Source organism: Poromitra crassiceps, assembly GCF_964638095.1.
Source record: "Poromitra crassiceps genome assembly, chromosome: 16".
Taxonomy (NCBI): Eukaryota; Metazoa; Chordata; class Actinopteri; order Beryciformes; family Melamphaidae; genus Poromitra; species Poromitra crassiceps.
Window position 1 is genome coordinate 5,320,095 of NC_139645.1, and position 20,843 is coordinate 5,340,937.

A 20,843-nucleotide genomic window follows, 5' to 3' on the forward strand; every position below is an offset into this window, starting at 1 on the left:
ACTGTTACTAATCTACAAATCACTTAACGGCCTAGGCCCAAAATACATGGCTGAATTGCTCCTACGCTTAGTTTTAAAAATAGACTAAAGACTTTTATGTTTACCGTCGCTTTTAACTGCTGACAGATAGAACATTTTTAACTATTTTTGCAACTACTCTGTTGTGATGCTTTTAAATGTCTATTTTATCCTCTTCTTTTATTCTCTTATTTTCTTGTGTTGACCATCTTATGTGAAGCACTTTGAATTGCCTCTATCTGATTTGATGCAAACCCAATGCTGTGGCAAGTACGGGCAACAGAAGACGCAAGATACACAAGGTACCATAAGAGGGTATGGTTGGCGTCCAAACTACAGTATAAAGACAAAGCTGTTATGAAATATCTATTTCATCCTCTTTTTTTATTTTCTTATGTCATCCATTTTATGTGAAGCACTTTGAACTGCATCTGTGTATGAAATGTGCTATACAAATAAACTTGACTTGACTTAAAAAAACAGAATATTATGTACAATATCAACATAAATTTGGATAGGCTATACTATCCTATAGTAGGGTCTAGCCTACTATAATGTTATAATCATGGTTTCCAGTGACTTCTGAGCAAACCAGTCAAGGAATAAAATAGTATAATTTAAATATAAATAAGTTATCAATCATTGAATTGATAAATTTCTGGTAATATGCAATATGATGACGAAATAGTGTATCTATGACAATCTGCAGACTTCAATCAATGTTTGAAGCAGAAATAGCTTTATTATCACAGTTTGCCAATGTGATGACGTAATGAGTGGTGTCCCATTTCTTAGGCGACTGTTTTCAACCCCTACGCCTTGTGGCTCCGTTTTGAAGGACAAGGGGGAAATGCGAGGGGCACTCAAAAAATAAGGGGTAGGGGTCAAATAAGAATTGGGATTAGGCCATAGATTCTTTGGACAAAGATATGATATTTGCTGATATCACAAAGTCTACCACAATATTATTTTGATTCAATTCAGGGGTCTGTGATTGATATGACACGATATATGCCCATTTAACAGAATCAGCTACGTGATGTGGAGGGTGTGGTTAGATGGTTTCTCACCTGTGTGGATTCTCATGTGTCTCAACAGAGTTCCCCTGCGGTCAAATCTTTTACCCCCTGACTGAGGTTCACTAGTCTCCTTCCAATCATCACTGTCTTCCCTTTCAGGTTCAGCAGAGTCTGAAGTCTTGCCATGACTAGTTGGTTGTAAATAATGACCTAGATCTAAGTTAATGGCTGGTTCTGATACTGCACAGTCCTCTCCATCAGCTTCTGTTTTTATCTGTTCAGTTGAGCTGCTGGCTAGAGGCTCTGCCACTCTGTTCTCCTCAGTTTGGCTTTGATGAAGCAGTGAGGACTTAGGTTTCTCTTCCTCATCTTCACTCTTCACAGGAACATGGGTGAATTGGAACTTGGTGATATCAACCTCCTCGAGTCCTGGAAGCTGCTCGCCCTCCTGACTGGTTCGGAGTCCCTCCTGTTCGTCTTTAATGTGTGGGGGCTCTGGGTCCTCCTGAAGCTGCTCTCCCTCCTGACTAGTCCAGAGTTCCCCCTGTTCCCCTTTTAAGTTACTGATGCAGAGTTCCCTCTGTTCCTCTTTAATGTGTGGGGGCTTTGCGTCGTCCTGAAGCTGCTCTCCCTCCTGACTGGTGCAGGGTTCCCTCTGTTCCTCTTTAATGTGTGGGGGCTTTGAGTCCCCCTGAAGCTGCTGTCCCTCCTGACTGGTACGGTCAAGAGGGAGGAGGACGAGGTGGGTACCGCTCAGGGTATAGTAAATACGCTGCACCTGATAGGTGCAGAGTTCACCCCGTTCCTCTTTAATGTCTGGGGGCTTTGAATCCTCCTGAAGCTGATCTCCCTCCTGACTGGTCCAGAGTCCCTCCTGTTCCTCTTTAATATGTGGGGGCTCTGGGTCCTCCTGAAGCTGCTCTCCCCCCTGATTGGTCCAGAGTCCCTCCTGTTCCTCTTTAATCTGTGGGGGCTCTGGGTCCTCCTGAAGCTGCCCTCCCCCCTGATTGGTCCAGAATCCCTCCTGTTCCTCTTTAATCTGAGGGGGCTCTGGGTCCTCCTGAAGCTGCTCTCCCTCCTGACTGGTCCGCAGTTCCTCTTTAATGTGTGGCGGGTCTGGGTCTAGAAGCGCTGTTTCTCTGTTCTCCTCAGTTTGGCTTTGATGAAGCTGTGAGGACTGAGGTTTCTCTTCATCATCTTCACTCTTCACAGGGACAGGAGTGAAGTCTGGAGGTACAAATGAAATACACACTTTTTTTTTACATTAAGGAACACTACCTAAACGTGTTGCCATTACTTCATAATGTTAATGGGAAAATTATTGAGGGGTACCAAAGACTGTCAGCTGTAGCTTGCTGCCCCTAAATCAGAATGACAAGATCTATCAATCCTGTCTCTCAATTACGAAAATATAGGGGGTTCAAAGACTAACCGCATTACCAAACCTAGCCTGGTAAAGCAGCCGGTCACATGAACTCACATTTCATTTTGTGGTAGAACGAAATGAAATGTGAGTTCATGTGACCGACTGGTTTACCAGGCTGAGCCAAACCTGCTTAGCTTCCCAGACAAGCTTGATGCAGGAGCTATGGAATATCACAAACTGTGTGCGATGTGAAATGGGAAATCACAAAAAGTGTGGACCAAAGCAGCTCAAAAGGCAATAGTATACAAAGTGAAAAAAGGGGAAGCTACTTGGAGTTTTAAGGCAATATTTAATAAGAAGTAATATATCTGTGTACAAGCAGTTACAAAACAGAATATATCTTTGATATGGGCAAACAAAACGCAACGCGTTTCAACCACGCAGGTGTTCCTCAGCAGTGAAATAACAATGAAATGTCACAAACCTGCTCTTTGTCGGCGCACTTCAGGACCTAAAGCATCCAGCAGCTTTTGTTGGCGTTGTTTCGAACGTGTGAACATTTTCACACGGTGACAGCAACTTTTCCAACCAAATTATTTACTCACTGTAGCTATAGCTAGCCTACTTCGGTCCAACACAGCTTCATCACGTCTCACGTTAGCATCCACCATGACGAATTTCCACATGGTCTTTCGGTGGAAATGGGCCTCCTTCTTCGAGGCTTCGAGGTAGGCTACGAAATAATCTAGCTTATTGCTCCCTCTGCAGGTCAATGTATGTAAACACATGGGTTTTGGTCTGTGGTTGTTCCTACAAAAGCGATTTTGATCCATGAAGCCATGTTAGCGTTCTCGTACGTAACCATAATGTATTTCAATGTCAGCTATTAACATTAATTCAGTTGGTTAATGAAATCGCTGTGAGCTGTCAAAATGGACTTGCTCCAGGGCGTGTTCTGCCCCCAAGTGCAGTGGAGTACAAGGGAAGGAGGGGGTCTTGGGGTGACATTTGACACAGAAAAAAGATCACACACAGTCATCATCACACACAAGTGGGCAAGGCTTCCCTTAATTCTCTTTGACTGCAGTTGCTGAAATCAAATAGCACTATGTTCCTCTTTCTAAATATAAATCATTATACACATGCAGGCACGTAATCAGGTCAGTACGGTGGTCACTGGTCAGTACTCATTGGAATCTTTTTGACAGTGCATCATGCGCCTGCGCAGTAGACGGAGCCAGGAAGCATGCTACCAGTCACGTGACAATTGTGTGAGCTACAATACAACATAGCACTTCCTTATATAACTTTCAAAATAAGCTGATTTTAAAAGTATGCCTATCCATTAAGGGAGAAAGTAAGTTAAAATAAAATTGTTTGTTTCCAAAAAAGTCCGCCTCACAGCACGTGTTCATAGCAAAGTAGATTATGTGGTGGTAGCGTTCTATCAGCCTAAAAACGCATCGGGTTGTTTTATTTTGAAGGCCGCCTGTCATTTTCCGGTGTTAAACTCGCTAACTGTAGCTAACTTAACACACGCAGGTAAACGGAGTAAAGTCCAACACTGAACACAGACAGCTGGTGGTGAACGCCGGGTCGTTCACACAGGTCTGCACTCTGCAGTAAGTGAAGATGCCTGGGTTGAAGTTCTGTGCTAACATCTCCTGGTTGTTCACGGAGCTTCCAGACTTCAGTCAGCGGATCTGCTCCGCCGCCTCGGCCGGGTTCCAGGCTGTGGAGGCGGCCTGGCTCTACGACGCCGACTTGCAGACTCTGCAGCGGGCTAAGGAGGCTGCAGGAGTGGAGGTGGTGCTCATCAACACCCCGCCTGGTAAAGACTGGACTACACTGTGTGTGTGTGTGTGTGTGTGTGTGTGTGTGTGTGTGTGTGTGTGGGGGGGGGGGGGGGGGGGGGACTCACATACTCATCTATTATCTGTCAACGATTCGATTCGATTCCACAATACATCACATGATGCATCTCTTCTCAATACAGCTCAAAGTATCACATCCTCAATTTTCTATATTGTTACTGCACATGGCTACTTTTTCATCATTTTCATCAATACAAGCAGTCAGATAAATATCAACTCCCTTTTTCATTTAGGAAGTGCTTTAAAATCTGAATGCCAACATACGTTTTAAACTTAAACGATTCAACGATTCAATGTCCACATCGCGATGCATCTTATAAAAACGATTAATTTTATATTATCCGCATTACATCACATCAGTTACATTTCTTTACATGACATAAGTTACACTTCTTTACATGACATAAGTTTCTTCCCCAGTGGAGGTGCTCTTCCAGGACCTCCACTGGCTTCCCATCTCGGCCCGCATCAAATTCAAGACACTGGTACTGGCCTACAGGGCAGTACACCACTCAGCTCCCCTGTACCTGCAATCTATGGTCAGGTTCCAAACCTCTCAGCGCTCCCTTCGCTCCTCCAACATTGCAGGGCGCCTCGCCCCTCCTTCGCTACGGGGGCTCAAAAGTCGCTCATCCCGATCTCGACTCTTCTCGTCCCTGGCACCTCAATGGTGGAACGAGCTTCCACCTTCGGTCAGGACAGCTGAATCACTGCCGATCTTTCGGAAAAGACTAAAGACTCACCTTTTCAGGCTCCATCTGGGCCCTTCTTGATCTAACTTCGTTCTCTCTTTCTAAAAAAAAAAAAAAAAAAACTAAACTTGTACCACTGTTCCTTCAGAAGTTGTAGTTATCATAGACTGTGCTCCATAGTTGATTGCTCTATTGCTGACAAAAATGTGTTATTGTAAGTCGCTTTGGATAAAAGCGTCTGCCAAATGACATAATGTAATGTAATGTAATTTTCTACTGTGATTTTAGTCCTGCTGGTTTTCTATCCTACCAGCTGCATCACTGCAGTTACTGACATTCACCTGGTGTCTCAGATGTAAATCAGTCCATGATCAGATGGCTAGCATGAAAAGCAGCAGGATTGAAACCCACCGACTTAGATGTTCTTGGAATAAAACACATTATTGTCACATACTTACTGTATATCACCAGTAGACCCAGTAGTCAAAGACGTCCGCGAACAAATTGAGTTATAGAGAAATGTGAAATGGGGGCGGGGGACTCTTCTAATGTAGCTGCAGTAAAAACTAGAATCCAAAACTACTGAGCACAAACCTCTGGTAAAGCTACACAGCCTCTGTAATGGTTTCATTGATTGTTTTGGTTTTGATCCTCAGAGTAAACAGCATGTGAATGATAACAATGGATGATGATGTTGATGATGATGGTGGTGGTGGTGGTGATGATGAAGGTGACTGTCTTGCAGGAGATGTGAAGGCAGGGGATCTTGGCTTGGGAGCGGTGCCTGGCAGAGAGGCAGAGTTCAGACAGGGCTTGGATCTGGCTGTGCAGTATGCCAGAGCTTTGGACTGCAAAAGGTGACGCGACAACAAAGAGATCTTGATTCTGAAATGTGCAGTAGATCACTTTTGTATAGTTCTTCTCACCCCAACAATTGCAGCCCTGAAAATGGTGTCCGATCACAAATGTGTCGGTGCATAAACCTTTTCACACCCAATCTTTATTGTCAACCAAGAGTTGAGGTGTAGTAGGGACGGGAGCCTGTGTCAAGAACTGAACCATCAGTTTCAGACTGTAATTTCAGTACACAAAATATATAAATATGTATTTCTTTTCTGTAGGTTTTCTGTAGGTTTCTGAGTAATCCAACAGGTAATTACCATTTCATTTCAAGAGTATCTGATCCTTTTGTTGTTGTTGCAGTAACTGGAACATTTCACAATCAAATCAGCATACTTGTACACATAATCAGTTAAAATGAGATCACTGACCTAATGAACCAAATTACAATTTGAGCTAGCTTACAATAAAATACCTTTTTCCATTTATTTTGGTGATGAGGCAAATTGCATTAGGCCTAACAGCATCGCTTTTACCCTGGAGAAATGGAACAGTTACACCAGTGTCCTGGGCTGCTGTGCTGCACATACTGTCCAGCAGGGTTTATAAGGCTGTATGGGTGTCCTGGGCTGCTGTGCTGCACATAGTGTCCAGCAGGGTTATAAATGCTGTATGGGTGTCCTGGGCTGCTGTGCTGCACATAGTGTCCAGCAGGGTTATAAATGCTGTATGGGTGTCCTGGGCTGCTGTGCTGCACATACTGTCCAGCAGGGTTTATAATGCTGTATGGGTGTCCTGGGCTGCTGTGCTGCACATACTGTCCAGCAGGGTTTATAATGCTGTATGGGTGTCCTGGGCTGCTGTGCTGCACATACTGTCCAGCAGGGTTATAATGCTGTATGGGTGTCCTGGGCTGCTGTGCTGCACATACTGTCCAGCAGGGTTATAATGCTGTATGGGTGCCCTGGGCTGCTGTGCTACTACTGTACTAGTGTTCACAGTGTGACAGCTTTTACATGTGATGTTATCAGGATCCACCTGATGGCAGGAAGAGTCCCTGTGGGGTCGGACAGAACTGCTATTGCCAAGGAGATGGAGTCCATCTTTGTACAGAACCTAAAGTATGCTGCTGATATCCTCTTAAAGGTAGGTAACTATGAAGTCATCCTTCATGAGGTGGGGGTGGTATGAGGTCATCCTTCATGAGGTGGGGGTGGTATGAGGTCATCCTTCATGAGGTGGGGGTGGTATGAGGTCATCCTTCATGAGGTGGGGGTGGTATGAGGTCATCCTTCATGAGGTGGGGGTGGTATGAGGTCATCCTTCATGAGGTGGGGGTGGTATGAGGTCATCCTTCATGAGGTGGGGGTGGTATGAGGTCATCCTTCATGAGGTGGGGGTGGTATGAGGTCATCCTTCATGAGGTGGGGGTGGTATGAGCTCACATAAAGCTGGGAACATGCTCCAACTGACAGCAGCTAGACCTATATACTCTAACACCAGCTTGACGAGGGGAGTCCCCAGCAAAATGAGTCAATTGTGTGATTTCACTAGGATTTCAATGACTAGAAGTTAGTCCAAGAAGAGAATGTGTAATGCATTATACTTTGTAATAGCTTTTCACTCTCTCCTGTTATCTCCCCATCTACATTTTATTATACTCGGCTGCGTCGAGTCACATATCCGGGGAGCTGCACGCAGCGCAGCCTTCGGCGCGGGCTTTGACGCTGTGTAGCATGATTCACTATGGTGAACTATGAAATGGTTCACCATTTTGAAATTTGAACTAAACGGCAGGATCAATCTGGGTGTGGAAAGTGAAAAAACAGCGCTTGCCCCTCCCTCATTACCACCACTGAGCAAGGCGCTTAACCCCAACCGCTGCAGTGGAGCTGCTCAGATCAGACTGGTTGTACTGGTCAGCTTCCAGGTGTGTGTGTGTGTGTGTGTGTGTGTGTGTGTGTGTGTGTGTGTGTGTGTGTGTGTGTGTGTGTGTGAGAGAGAGAGAGAGTGTGAGCGAGTGTGAGCAGGGCACTCCTGAACAAGCGCAAACCTTTAGACCACACAACACCCCCCCCCCCCCCAGTCACTAACCCTACCCACCCCTCAAATCCCCCCCCAAACACCACCCATATCCCCCCAGTCACTAACCCTACCCACCCCTCAAAACCCCCCCAAACACCACCCATATCCCCCCAGTCACTAACCCTACCCACCCCTCAAAACCCCCCCCAAACACCACCCATATCCCCCCAGTCACTAACCCTACCCACCCCTCAAAACCCCCCCCAAACACCACCCATATCCCCCCAGTCACTAACCCTACCCACCCCTCAAACCCCCCCCAAACACCACCCATATCCCCCCAGTCACTAACCCTACCCACCCCTCAAAACCCCCCCCAAACACCACCCATATCCCCCCAGTCACTAACCCTACCCACCCCTCAAATCCCCCCCCCACCCAAACACCCATAGACCAGCTGCAATGCGTCATCGCACTGCACCGCGCCCCTTTTTGGGGGAATGCGGAAATCCTCTTTGACTCAGGCTGAACGGACATGACAACAGACCAGTCAACCTTCATTTATTCATATATCTCGACCGTTCAGGTTCGGGCAAGATCGCAAAATAATTAGTAGACATGTTTATCAAACCAAAAAAACACTTGAACCCGAAATTAATGAATTGGTATTTTGTCTATGCTAGCTAAAAACACGGCAAAAATACCATCACAACAACGCTATTCATTCTTTCTATCCCCCAAAAAGGGGCGCGGCCTTGACGCTTTGGATGTGCAGGTCTGGTCTATATCCCCCCAGTCACTAACCCTACCCACCCCTCAAATCCCCCCCCCCCCCAAACACCACCCATATCCCCCCAGTCACTAACCCTACCCACCCCTCAAATCCCCCCCCCCCAAACACCACCCATATCCCCCCAGTCACTAACCCTACCCACCCCTCAAATCCCCCCCCCCAAACACCACCCATATCCCCCCAGTCACTAACCCTACCCACCCCTCAAATCTCCCCTCCCCCAAACACCACCCATATCCCCCCAGTCACTAACCCTACCCACCCCTCAAATCCCCCCCCCCTCAAACACCACCCATATCCCCCCAGTCACTAACCCTACCCACCTCTCAAATCCCCCCCCCCAAACACCACCCATATCCCCCCAGTCACTAATCCTACCCACCCCTCAAATCCCCCCCAAACACCACCCGTATCCCCCCAGTCACTAACCCTACCCACCCCTCAACCCCCCCCCAAACACCACACATATCCCCCCAGTCACTAACCGTACCCACCCCTCAACCCCCCCCCCCCCCCAAACACCACCCATATCCCCCCAGTCACTTACCCTACCCACCCCTCAACCCCCCCCAAACACCACCCATATCCCCCCAGTCACTAACCCTACCCACCCCTCGAATCCCGGTTCTCTACCACCTTCTTATCCTGGCCCCTTTTCTGTAGTATTTTGGAAAACTGCTATCCCTATTAATAATCAATGATCAAAGAAAAACAATGTCCTCAAGTGTTGCTGTTACTTTACACAGGACGGAATCACTGGTTTGATTGAACCAATCAACACAAGGATTACAGATCCCAGGTACTTCCTGGACTCTCCTCATCAGGGTAAGAAGACATGTCTCACATTCTAGCACAATCAGAATGATTTTATTCGGCCATAGTATGTTTGCACATACAAGGAAATTGTCTTGGTGTAGTTGATCTGGTTGCATGAGATATAGACAACACAATAATACAGTAACACAATTAGAGCCCGACCGATATATCGGTCCACCGATATTATCGGCCGATATTGGCCGATAACCGATATATCGGTATCGGTTGATATGTTGGCTGATATGCCGATATTTTTTTATTTTGTATTTTTTAAGTCATAGACAGCATGTTGTGTATATTTGATCTTTTTTCTTAATTCAAGTTATATTTTATATTTGTTACATTTGTGTTTTTGTATTTCTAGTTATTTATAATTATTAAATCCCCAGTTCAGTTGACTGTTTCATTGCATTGATGTCATTTTGGACAAGTTTATTGATAAGCTGTAAAATATCCTGCCTACATTACATATTTCAAGTCATGTCAAGTCAAGTCATATCTTTGTCAAGTGTTTGATATTTGAAGGATCATTGCAAAAACATGGTGTAATATAATGTGTATATTTAATAAAAGAATACCCCCCGACCCGGAGGCTGACTGCGCCTGGACGGCTCAGCAACCCCCGGTCGAGGTTCACAAAAAATCTAAGAAGAAGCGCGAGCGCCCGAATTCCCCGACAACCCCACTAACCTCCCAGGGAAAACGAGCTAGATGCGCTAGCCCTCCTCTGTCCCCTTTCCCCATCCCGAGCCCCGCTAGTGCTACGGGTCATCGCACTGTAGCTGGTGACCGAGTTAGCTTGATTAGCTCAGCTACAGCCGTGGCTAGCTCGGCTAATGCTAACAGGCTTTCTCCTGCTCCCAGCATCACCTTTACGCCGCCTGACTACATTCTAATAGGCGACTCTATTATTAGACACGTAGCCATCCCCAATTGCATAACTTATTCGTTTTCTGGAGCAAAAGTGCTTGATCTAGTTGAATACATCCCATCCATCATCGAGAAGTATCCGTCTGCCAACTCTGTCATTATTCACGCGGGCACAAATGATACCAGGTGTAGAGAATCAATTCAATTACAATACGACTATGAAACTCTGGCCGAGACAATCGAGAGTCTAGGGAAGAAGTGCGTGTTCTCTGGCATGATTCCTACTCTCAGGAAGAGCTCGGAATCGTTTAGCCGTATTTTCAGCAGCAACGAATGGCTTCATAATTACAGCGCTGCCTGCGGGTATGAGTTCATTGACCACTACGACTCCTTCTGGAAATCGCCCCGCCTATATAAACTGGATAATCTCCACCCCAGCAATATAGGAATTGCAGTACTGGCTGCAAATATCTCATGTCACCTAAAGCTAGCCACGACCCATCCCGCCTGACTGCACGAGAATCCCCTCAGACTGGTCACTTCTGGTCAGACTCAGCGTAGCCCTCCACTCTGTACAAACCTCAGCTCTAGCTCCCCCTCATGGCCTGGCGGGCTCATTACACCCACCTCACCTCTACCCTTCCCTATCACAACTGGTGTCTCCTATTCAATTCCTGTCCACATCACTGTAAAAAATAACTTTTCACCCACCCCGTTTTTTAGACATGGCAGTAACCCTGAAAACTTTTCATCTTTAAAAAATGTTAATACTCCTCTTATTATCTCCGGTGGTCTCTGGAATTGCCAATCAGCAGTAAACAAAACCGATATAATCTCCGGTCACGCCCTCTCTCAATCTCTCCTCTTTCTCGCCCTCACGGAAACCTGGATTATTCCAGAAAATACTGCCACCCCAGCTGCTCTCTCCTCTGCCTTTTCATTCTCACACACCCCCCGAGCCTCTGGCCGAGGGGGGGGCACTGGGCTTCTTATATCACCTAAATGGACATACACAGTCACCCCTCTTTCCCATCTCTCTCTTTCCTCCTTCGAAGCTCACTCTGTCACTGTATCCCTACCCATTAAACTTAGCATCATAGTCATTTACCGCCCACCTGGTCAGCTTGGTGATTTTCTAGAGCAATTAGACACCCTCCTCTCCATATATCCTGAAGATGCCACACCGCTCATCCTGTTAGGGGATTTCAATATCCCGGCCACGACACTTCAGACCTCTTTGTTCACTAGTTTTTTCTCATCTTTTGATCTCTCTCTGTCCCTATCTCCTCCCACTCATAAAGCCGGAAATCTGCTCGACCTTGTTTTCTCACGCTCTTGCTGCACTTCCAACCTCACTGTCACTCCGCTCCCCGTATCAGATCACCATTTTGTAACCTTTTCCCTTCCCATCTCTCTCCCCATTCCCCCCCCTGCACCTACTCACAACATCACCACTCGGCGTAACCTACAAACCCTCTCACCCTCAGCCCTCTCTTCTACTGTTCTCTCCATCCTTCCCTCAGTAGAGCAATTCTCCTGTCTCTCCACCAACCTAGCCTCCGCTGCACTTCTTTCCTCTCTCTCCTCCGCTCTCGACTCCCTCTGTCCCCTCATCACCAAACCTGCCAGAACCTCCCCTCCTGCTCCTTGGCTGTCCGAGGCTCTGCCTACCAGTCGTGCTGAGCTTCGGGCAGCTGAGCGAAAATGGAAAAAGTCTCTTCTCCCCACTGACCTCTCTGCCTACCACCTCCTCCATTCAAATTTCACCTCTTCTATCTCAGCTGCTAAGTCCTCTTTCTACATCTCAGAAATCCAGTCTTCCGCCTCAAACCCTAGTAAATTGTTTTCTACTTTTTCCACTCTTCTTAACCCTCCACCCCCTCCCCCCCCCCTTCCCTCACTGCCGACGATTTCATGACCTTCTTCACCAAGAAGGTAGATGACATCAGCTCTGCTTTCCCCCCTCCAGTCACCAACAGCAGTTTCCCCGTCACCAGCACACACTCTCCGACCCCCCCCCACTGGTCTTGCCTCCTTCTGTCCCCTCTCCCCTGAAGATGTACTCAAACTCATTATGTCCAACCGTGCTACCTCCTGCCCCCTCGATCCTATCCCCTCTTCTCTCCTCCAGGCTATCTCCTCTGATATTTCCCATTTTCTCACTTCCTTCATCAATTCATCCCTGTCCTCTGGTTCTGTTCCCACTCTCCTCAAGACTGCTAGAGTCAAACCACTGCTCAAAAAACCTTCTTTAGACCCCTCCACCACCCATAGCTACCGTCCTGTGTCCCTTCTCTCCTTCATATCCAAAACCCTCGAACGTGCAGTCTCAGATCAACTTTCACTTTATCTCTCCCAGAACAATCTATTAGATCCCCTACAATCAGGTTTCAAGCCCCTTCACTCCACCGAGACAGCCCTCCTCTCAGTCACTCATGCCTTACATTCTGCCAAATCCTCATCCCTCTCCTCTGTCCTTGTTCTTCTAGATCTATCTGCAGCTTTTGACACCGTAAATCACCAAATCCTTCTCTCTACTCTCTCTCACCTGGGTATTTCTGGTTCTGCACTTTCATGGTTTATTTCTTATCTTTCTGATCGCTCATACCAGGTGTTATGGCGAGGTGCCCTTTCTAGACCCTCCACTCTTACCACTGGTGTACCCCAGGGCTCAGTCCTGGGCCCTTTCCTTTTTCTTTTGTATATCAGATCGCTCGGCCATGTAATAGCCTCTCACGGTTTCTCTTACCATTGTTACGCCGATGACACGCAACTTTTCATTTCTTTCCCCCCCTCTGACACCCAAATTGAAGCCCGCCTCGCCTCCTGCCTCAAAGACATCGCAGCCTGGATGTCCGTACACCATCTCAAATTGAACATTGATAAAACTGAGCTCCTCTTCCTCCCGGCTAAGGACTGTCCTCTTAGTGACCTCTCCATCTCCATTGAAAACACTACCGTACTGCCCTCCCAAACAGTTAAAAACCTCGGCGTAATCCTGGATAACCAGCTATCAAACTCAGCTTTCATCGCAGCCACTGCCCGCGCCTGCAGATTTTCACTCTACAACATCCGTAGGATTCGGTCCTGTCTCTCAGTAGAGGCGACTCAACTCCTGGTCCAGGCATTGGTTCTCTCCCGCATGGATTACTGCAATGTTCTGTTGGCCGGGTTACCTGCATCTACTATCCGACCTCTTCAACTAATTCAAAACTCTGCAGCCCGTCTGGTGTATAACCTGCCCAAATTCTCTCACGTCACTCACCTCCTCCATAAACTCCATTGGCTTCCCATCCTTTCACGCATCAGATTCAAGTCTCTGGTACTGGCTTACAGGGCACTCCACCGGTCAGCCCCTATATATTTACAGTCCATGATTAAGTTACAACCATTACATAGCTCTCTCCGTACCTCCACCCGTCCTGTCCGTCTAGCCCCTCCATCAATCTGCGGACCTGGGGGTCGCGCATCTAGATCACGACTCTTTTCATCTTTGGCGCCACAATGGTGGAATGAGCTCCCCCTTTCGGTCAGTGCAGGTGAAACACTGCCTATTTTCCGTAGGAGACTAAAGACTCACCTATTTGGATTATTTTTTGGCCCTTCAGGATCAGACCTTTCTTAATTGTTCATCGTGCTTATTGTTTGCTATGTCTTATAAGCGATACTTTTTATAAGTGTTTGTTGTTTTTTACCTTGTTTATTGCTTGATATATTTTTGTATTGTTGCTGATAATGTGTATTCTTTGATCTTATATTGTACTGCACTGTATTGTATTGCATTGTAAGTCGCTTTGGACAAAAGCGTCTGCTAAATGACATAAAGTAAAGTAAAGTAAAGAATATCGGCCGATATATCGATATCGGAATTTTTTTACTCCCCAATATCGGTATCGGCATCGGCCTCAAAAATCCAGTATCGGTCGGGTTCTAAACACAATATACACATTAAATGACACAAGCAAAATATATTAACCAGGACTGCTTTGCTGACAGTAAATAGTAGACTGATGTTTTGAACTCATACAAAGCTTGGCTGTGTGTCTGTCTGCAATAGTTCAAACTCTGTATGAATTCAATATTTGTTTATTGTCACAATGAGCTCTTGGGCCACTATTCTCTGTTCCAGTCTTACTTTGTGATTTAGACTGATAAAAGTCTGCATTTTCAGAATGATAAGACTAAGTAACTAAGTCTTGCCTGTAACAGCCTCACTCAATGAAAACCCAGAACAGAGGAGGAGGAAAAACGCCTGAAACTGACCTATCTTTGATACAGGGCCGGCGCCAGGATGAAATGACTTAGGGGGCGGTTATAACTGGGGAGGGGGCTGATATTTTTATATGGTAAAACATAGGTTATATACCCGCTATGCCTATTTCTGGACTTTTTAACCATAATAACCTCTGAAAAGCGCAATAACAACACAAGAAAGACTACTATTCAAAATCAAATAAAACATCTATTTCACAGCAGCAGATAGCATAATAGAGCTGAGCTTTGCATAACATGAAATGCGGGACCTGTCTGGAGCACTCCGAACATACTGTATATGTCTATGAAAAGTCATAGAATAAACAATTGCTGCAAAAATCAACAAAAACTAAACAAAATAATAGCCAGTCAGTGCCAGGTTCATTAAATTAAAGAAATAAAGTGATCAGATGCATTGTCTCCGTCTTTCTGCCCTTGTGACAACCAAAGCACAGCATATAGCGCTTCCCTGCCAATTCTGAAACAACAGAGCTATGTTTATAGGGGGTAGCCTACATTAAAGGAGAATTTAGTTTTTTTGAACCTGGACCCCTCTCCTCACATTAATTATGATCTGACGACTCACCCAGCGATCTCCGCGGCGTTTCTGGCCGTCCTAGCGTTGTTTTGAGATCAATAGCGTCCAAGCCAGTCGTAAAATGGAGCTCCGAGGGGGCCAAGTGGCAGCCTGTCTTTCCTGCATCTAAATAGCCAGTTTTATTCCCGTTTTCGCCACATATCATCATAATCTCATCCCTCAACAAGCACCAGACTGATATTTCCCCCCGGGCTGTTCCCTGGAGTCTCCCAGGGATCAAATTACCTCATTCGTGATCTCGGTCACCAAGTCTCGTCAAGTCCCGCGATACTTTCCTGCAGGCTGGCCAGTGTATCGTTCCAATTTTAGTATAGCCTACTAAATTGGAACGATACAGAGAAGACTGGCGTGCGGTCGTGTATCGTTCCAATTTAGTAGGCTATACTAAAATTGGAACGATACACTGGCCAGCCTGCAGGAAAGTATCGCGGGACTTGACGAGACTTGGTGACCGAGATCACGAATGAGGTAATTTGATCCCTGGGAGACTCCAGGGAACAGCCCGGGAGGAAATATCAGTCTGCTGGTTGTTGCGGGATGAGATTATGACGATATGTGGCGAAAACGGGAATAAAACTGGCTATTTAGATGCAGGAAAGACAGGCTGCCACTTGGCCCCCTCGGAGCTCCATTTTAGGACTGGCTTGGACGCTATTGATCTCAAAACAACGCTAGGACGGCCAGAAACGCTGCGGAGATCGCTGGGTGAGTCGTCAGATCATAATTAATGTGAGGAGAGGGGTCCAGGTTAAAAAAAAACTAAATTCTCCTTTAACTTAAACTGATCAAATTTGATGAAGACTTCAGAAACAGCAGCCGAAACATGTCAGGTATAAACATTGCCTAACTGCCATTTATAGATGAACTATAAAAAAAAAAAAAAAAAATTAAAGTGAGGGGGCATAAAATTGAACTGAGGGTGCAAAGCCCCCTGGCTCCCCCTCGTGGCGCCGGGCCCGCTTTGATAAGGCCTTTCCTGCTCTTCTTTCTTTCACTGTAGCCGCTGCAATACTGGAGAGAGTTGGAAAGCCAAACATCAAGCTGCAGATGGTGAGGACTTCACAACATGTTTCTCTCGTCTGGAAAATGGAAAACCATCTGAAGCCTTTTACTAACTGCTCTGTGAACTGCTGTCTGTCCTAGGATGTCTTTCACTGGCAAATAATGGATGGAAACCTGACACAGAACATAAAGAAGTATTTTCCCCTTATCGGTGAGTGGGTCCAATTTTTACGTGTGATCGGGCTGAATCTTTCACAAAGTGAAAAAGCCTAAACATCTCGATCACCCCCGTGGCAAAGAGCCAAACCAAACAAAAAAAATCTTAAGTACACGTCACAAACATTTTTTATGGTTTCTGTCATTTTAGGTAGTTCTTATGCTGACGTATGTAGGTTCAAGTGCTCATTTTTATGATAAGTTAGATTTTAAAGTCGAGCTGAACCAAACAATGACTTTTCATTTCGTTTAGTTCAAATACCTGGGTATGCAGTGCACCTATTTAATAATGTATGCAGACAAAATCACAACAATCTAATTTCTTTAGTTTTTCACACTTTTTCACATCAAAAGTTAATTTTTCGAGATTTCATTGATAACAGTAATGTACAGTTTGCTGACGTCACCTAGAATCAAATTTCTACCCCATTTCAACCAATCATATCAGGACATGCAGCTGTCAATCAAATCTTCATTTCTGGATAATTTTCTCTTCCAAATGAAGTAGAAAATGGCGCCTAGTGCCTGTCATCTGGCAGAATTCCTATCCCATAAACTAACTACTAACTTGGCCAATTGTTAGAAACATGAACAAAAAACAAAAACTATAATCTCCAAGAATGCAAAGAAATGTAACTGGCTTGTTAAAACGCGCATTCCAGGGATATCGTAGCGATAATGGCGCGCGCATCCGAGAGCTTGGTTGTCAGGGGTCGCACTTCGGAGATTCCAGGCCGACGTGCTGCACTCTCCGATCTGCAACACGAAGGCAGCTGGCTGCCTGCGGCTCGCTGAGCTCCACTCCTCTCGTCAAAAGGCTCTTCCCGAGGGGAGCGCCACAACACAATGAATCCCACTCGATTTGGAGGCGGAACACGACATGATACTATGACCCGCCTCTCAACCTGTCATCTTAGACAAACTATGTTTTCAGTCTGAAACGGACTCATTATGCACGTGACGAACAGGTTCAGTTCGACTTTAAATCGTTATTTGACGATATGAAAAGGGCTGATTGACAGCTGTGACAGCCACCCTCAAACCTCCGTCAGCCGACGGCTGCCGGCACAGCTGAGGGGGCTCAGCATGACTACTGAACAGAATCCGGTTGCAAATGATGTCACACAAGCAAGATGGCAGCTCGCTGAAACTGGATATTTTGGCTTAGTTTTGGCATAGCATTAGGAATTACATAGCGTTGTATAATGGTGGGTACTGAGAGCCCATTTTTGTACTACATGCGCAGCGTGCACAAACACGTGGTCAAGAGAAGGCTTTTTGGAGTGTGTCAGGAACAAAATAACGGATAGGATATCATCAGTGATGATGTCATCAATGATGTCATCAGGGATGATGTCATCAGTGATGTCATATGATTGATATGTCATTTGTACACTCTATGTTGACTTGTTTTTCTGTGTGTTTTGTTTTGCGACCCAGGACACACGTGGTCCTCGGCTGAATTTGCCCTTGTTTTTTTATTCTTATTATTTGAATACCCGTTGTTGGGTATTATATTTACAATATCATCAAAGACTAGAGAAGTGCACAGTAAGCACCACCATCCGTTGAAGCCTTCGTGTTCTCCAGGTCACATCCAGGTTGCTCAGGTTCCAGGCCGTAATGAACCAGACAGCGCCGGAGAGCTGGACTACCGCTACCTGTTCAGTACACTGGAGAAACAGGGCTACCAGGGGTACATCGGCTGTGAATACAAGCCATTAGGTGAGGGTCAAATAATGAGTATCACAGTAGGCTTGGGCCAATATTCGAGAACATTGACTATAGTGAAATCAAGTAGAGAAAATCTCCCCTCGTCCCACCAGCTGCGACACCATCTGTTGCTTACATCACAAATCTTTTATTTTAATTTTTTTCTGATTCCCCCCTCCCCCCCAATTTTCTCCCCATTTTTTACTTGGCCAATTCCCCCCTGCTGACCCGGTCGCTGCTCCACCCTCTGCCGATCTGGGGAGAGCCGTAGACTAGCACCATGCTTCCTCCGACACGTGCGCAGTTGCCAGCCACTTCTTTTCACCTGACAGTGGGGAGCTTCACCGGCAGGATGTGGCACATTGGAGGATCACGCTATTCCCACCAGTTCCATTCCGCCCTGAACAGGCCTCCCGAACCGACCGACCAGAGGAGGCGCTAATGCAGCAACCAGGACACATAGTAACACCCTAATCCGGCTTCCCACCCGCAGACACAGGATAGTAAAACATAATAATAATCAGTTATAATTTATACGTTTGCCAAATTTGTCATTTTATTTCAAGTGAATTCCATTTTCCACAAACGGCTTATTTTTCTGGAAATGGGAGGAATCAGCAAATGGCTATTCTTTTTGCTTGAATAGTCAGATCAAATTTGTAGGCTAATAATAATAATATTGGCCTACCCTCTAGATGTAAAATTTATGTAATTTAGGAGAAATACAATTTTTACAAATGGATCTCCGATATCACGATACTTTGGCGGGACAGCATCTCAATATTATATTTTGGATATTGTCCAAGCCTATAGAGAGCCAAAGTGAAACGTGACTTCCTGCTTTCTCCCTGTACCAGCGCTGCGGAAAATATGAATGGAGGTGGACGGAGAATAAGGTTACTTTTTTGATCCCGTTTGCATTGTGCCACTGGGTGCCAACGTTAATTTTGTCAATTATAAAACATAACTTTGCATATCAAGAAAGTCACAGTTTGTCGTCAAACTGAAACGTAGGGGTTCATTTCGTATAAAAACTACATAGCTCGTGGAAGCTCGTGGCATGTCGCCGGTCTTCAGCTTTGCTGGTAGAGAAAGTGACGTCACTTAGGCGACAGTGTATGTAGTCTTTCTGATTTATAACTTCTAGTGCAACAGTTTGACGACAAACTGCGACTTTCTTGACATGCAAAGTTACGTTTTAAATTGACAAAATTAGCGTTGGCACCCCGTGGCACAATTCAAACGGGATCAAAAAAGTAACCTTATTCTCCGTCCACCGCCATCCATATTTTTCGCAGCGCTGGTACAGGGAGAAAGCAGGAAGTCACGTTTCACTTTGGCTCTCTATAAAACACATTCAATTACATTTTCAATAAAAATGTTGACTGATTTTTTTCCCAATGTTTTATTTATTGTACACTTTAGGATCTACAAGTGAAGGTCTCGGTTGGGTGAAAGATTATTGGACACGCAGCAAAGTGACGACCTGAGGAGGCGATGGACCTCCAAGCCTCGTTCGTGCCTTAAACATGTTTTAAAAGTCTTGACACTGCCCATTCTGTTTGTTTATGCCTATTTAATTCTCAGTCAGCACCACTTTTAGGAAAAAGCATACATTTACATAATGTCATTGTAATTAAACAGTACGTTTGGGAATAAACGCACATGGGATAAAACCCTGTCTGTGGAGTCTGGAGAGTTATTTTCCCTTCCAAAACAGAGTATGGGCCAGAAAGTGAGTTTTGAAAGCCATAAATATTAGCAGCTGGCCAAGTGATCATCAATCATCCAGTCACTGGTATTGATAAACAACCCAATCAACCCAGAACATATTGATATATTTATCATATCTATCTATCATATCTATTGATATGTTCTGGCCATGCAGCTTGATCAGAGCTGCATGGCTCTGAAACCTGTTTGAAGTGATATTGGGAAGATATTTGGTTTATGTTTTTTTTTTGGTCTTTTAATGTTTATTTATTCAGGGGAGCACCCTGTACACACTAACACCTGGAGGCTGACCAGTACAACCACAGTCTGATCTGTTGGCCACTGAGCAGCTCCACTGGAGCGGTTGGGATTGGGGGGCCTTGCTCAAGGGCACCTCAGTGGTGGTGATGGGGAGGGCCAAGCGCTGCTTTTTCACCCACCCAGATTTATCCTGTCGGTCCCGGGGATGGAACCGACAACCTTTCGGTCACAAGCTCGCTTCTCTAGCCTTTGGGCCACCACTGCCCCCCTCCCAAAGAAATGTAGGTAGCAGCTACTGTATGGACGACTACAGACATCACCTCAACAGTCATTTTTGGCTCTATATTGACACACATCTTGGTCATTGGTGCAGCCTGTCGTAATAGTTCAATGTGAGGAACTGAAGGTTTAAATTTCTCCTGTTCAAACTCCTGAGGCACTTGATATTGAGTATTTCATAATATGTGGTAGTTTCCCATTGTTGCCAATAATCCATTATTTTAAGACTGCTCACAGAATAATTACATTTTGTTGACTGATCAAATGAGTTAAGTAAGCCACCTATAGAACTTGAATCAATAATGCAAGTACCAGCCAGCCCATAATGCTGATCAGAATCAGAATCACTTTTATTGCCACAGTATGCAAGTTACATACGAGGAATTTGTTTTAGTGTCTGTATGCCTCAGAGATAAGAAGTAGGAAGATAACTAAAGACAATCGCAAAGTTGCAAGTGCAATCAAATCGAGTAAATATATACAATATGTACATG

General features: G+C 45.5%; 1 protein-coding gene across 1 annotated transcript; it reads left to right on the top strand.

Annotated features, from left to right (window-relative positions):
* Positions 1 to 4,018: 4,018 nt before the first annotated feature.
* LOC310790971 (putative hydroxypyruvate isomerase) lies at positions 4,019 to 19,649 on the top strand. The gene is made up of 8 exons (XM_083652689.1): positions 4,019 to 4,234; positions 5,715 to 5,826; positions 6,841 to 6,955; positions 9,374 to 9,452; positions 16,166 to 16,215; positions 16,309 to 16,378; positions 17,974 to 18,108; positions 19,522 to 19,649. The coding sequence occupies exons 1-8, from the start codon at positions 4,036 to 4,038 to the stop codon at positions 19,584 to 19,586; spliced, it is 825 nt and encodes a 274-aa protein (XP_083508815.1). The 5' UTR covers positions 4,019 to 4,035; the 3' UTR covers positions 19,587 to 19,649.
* Positions 19,650 to 20,843: the final 1,194 nt, after the last annotated feature.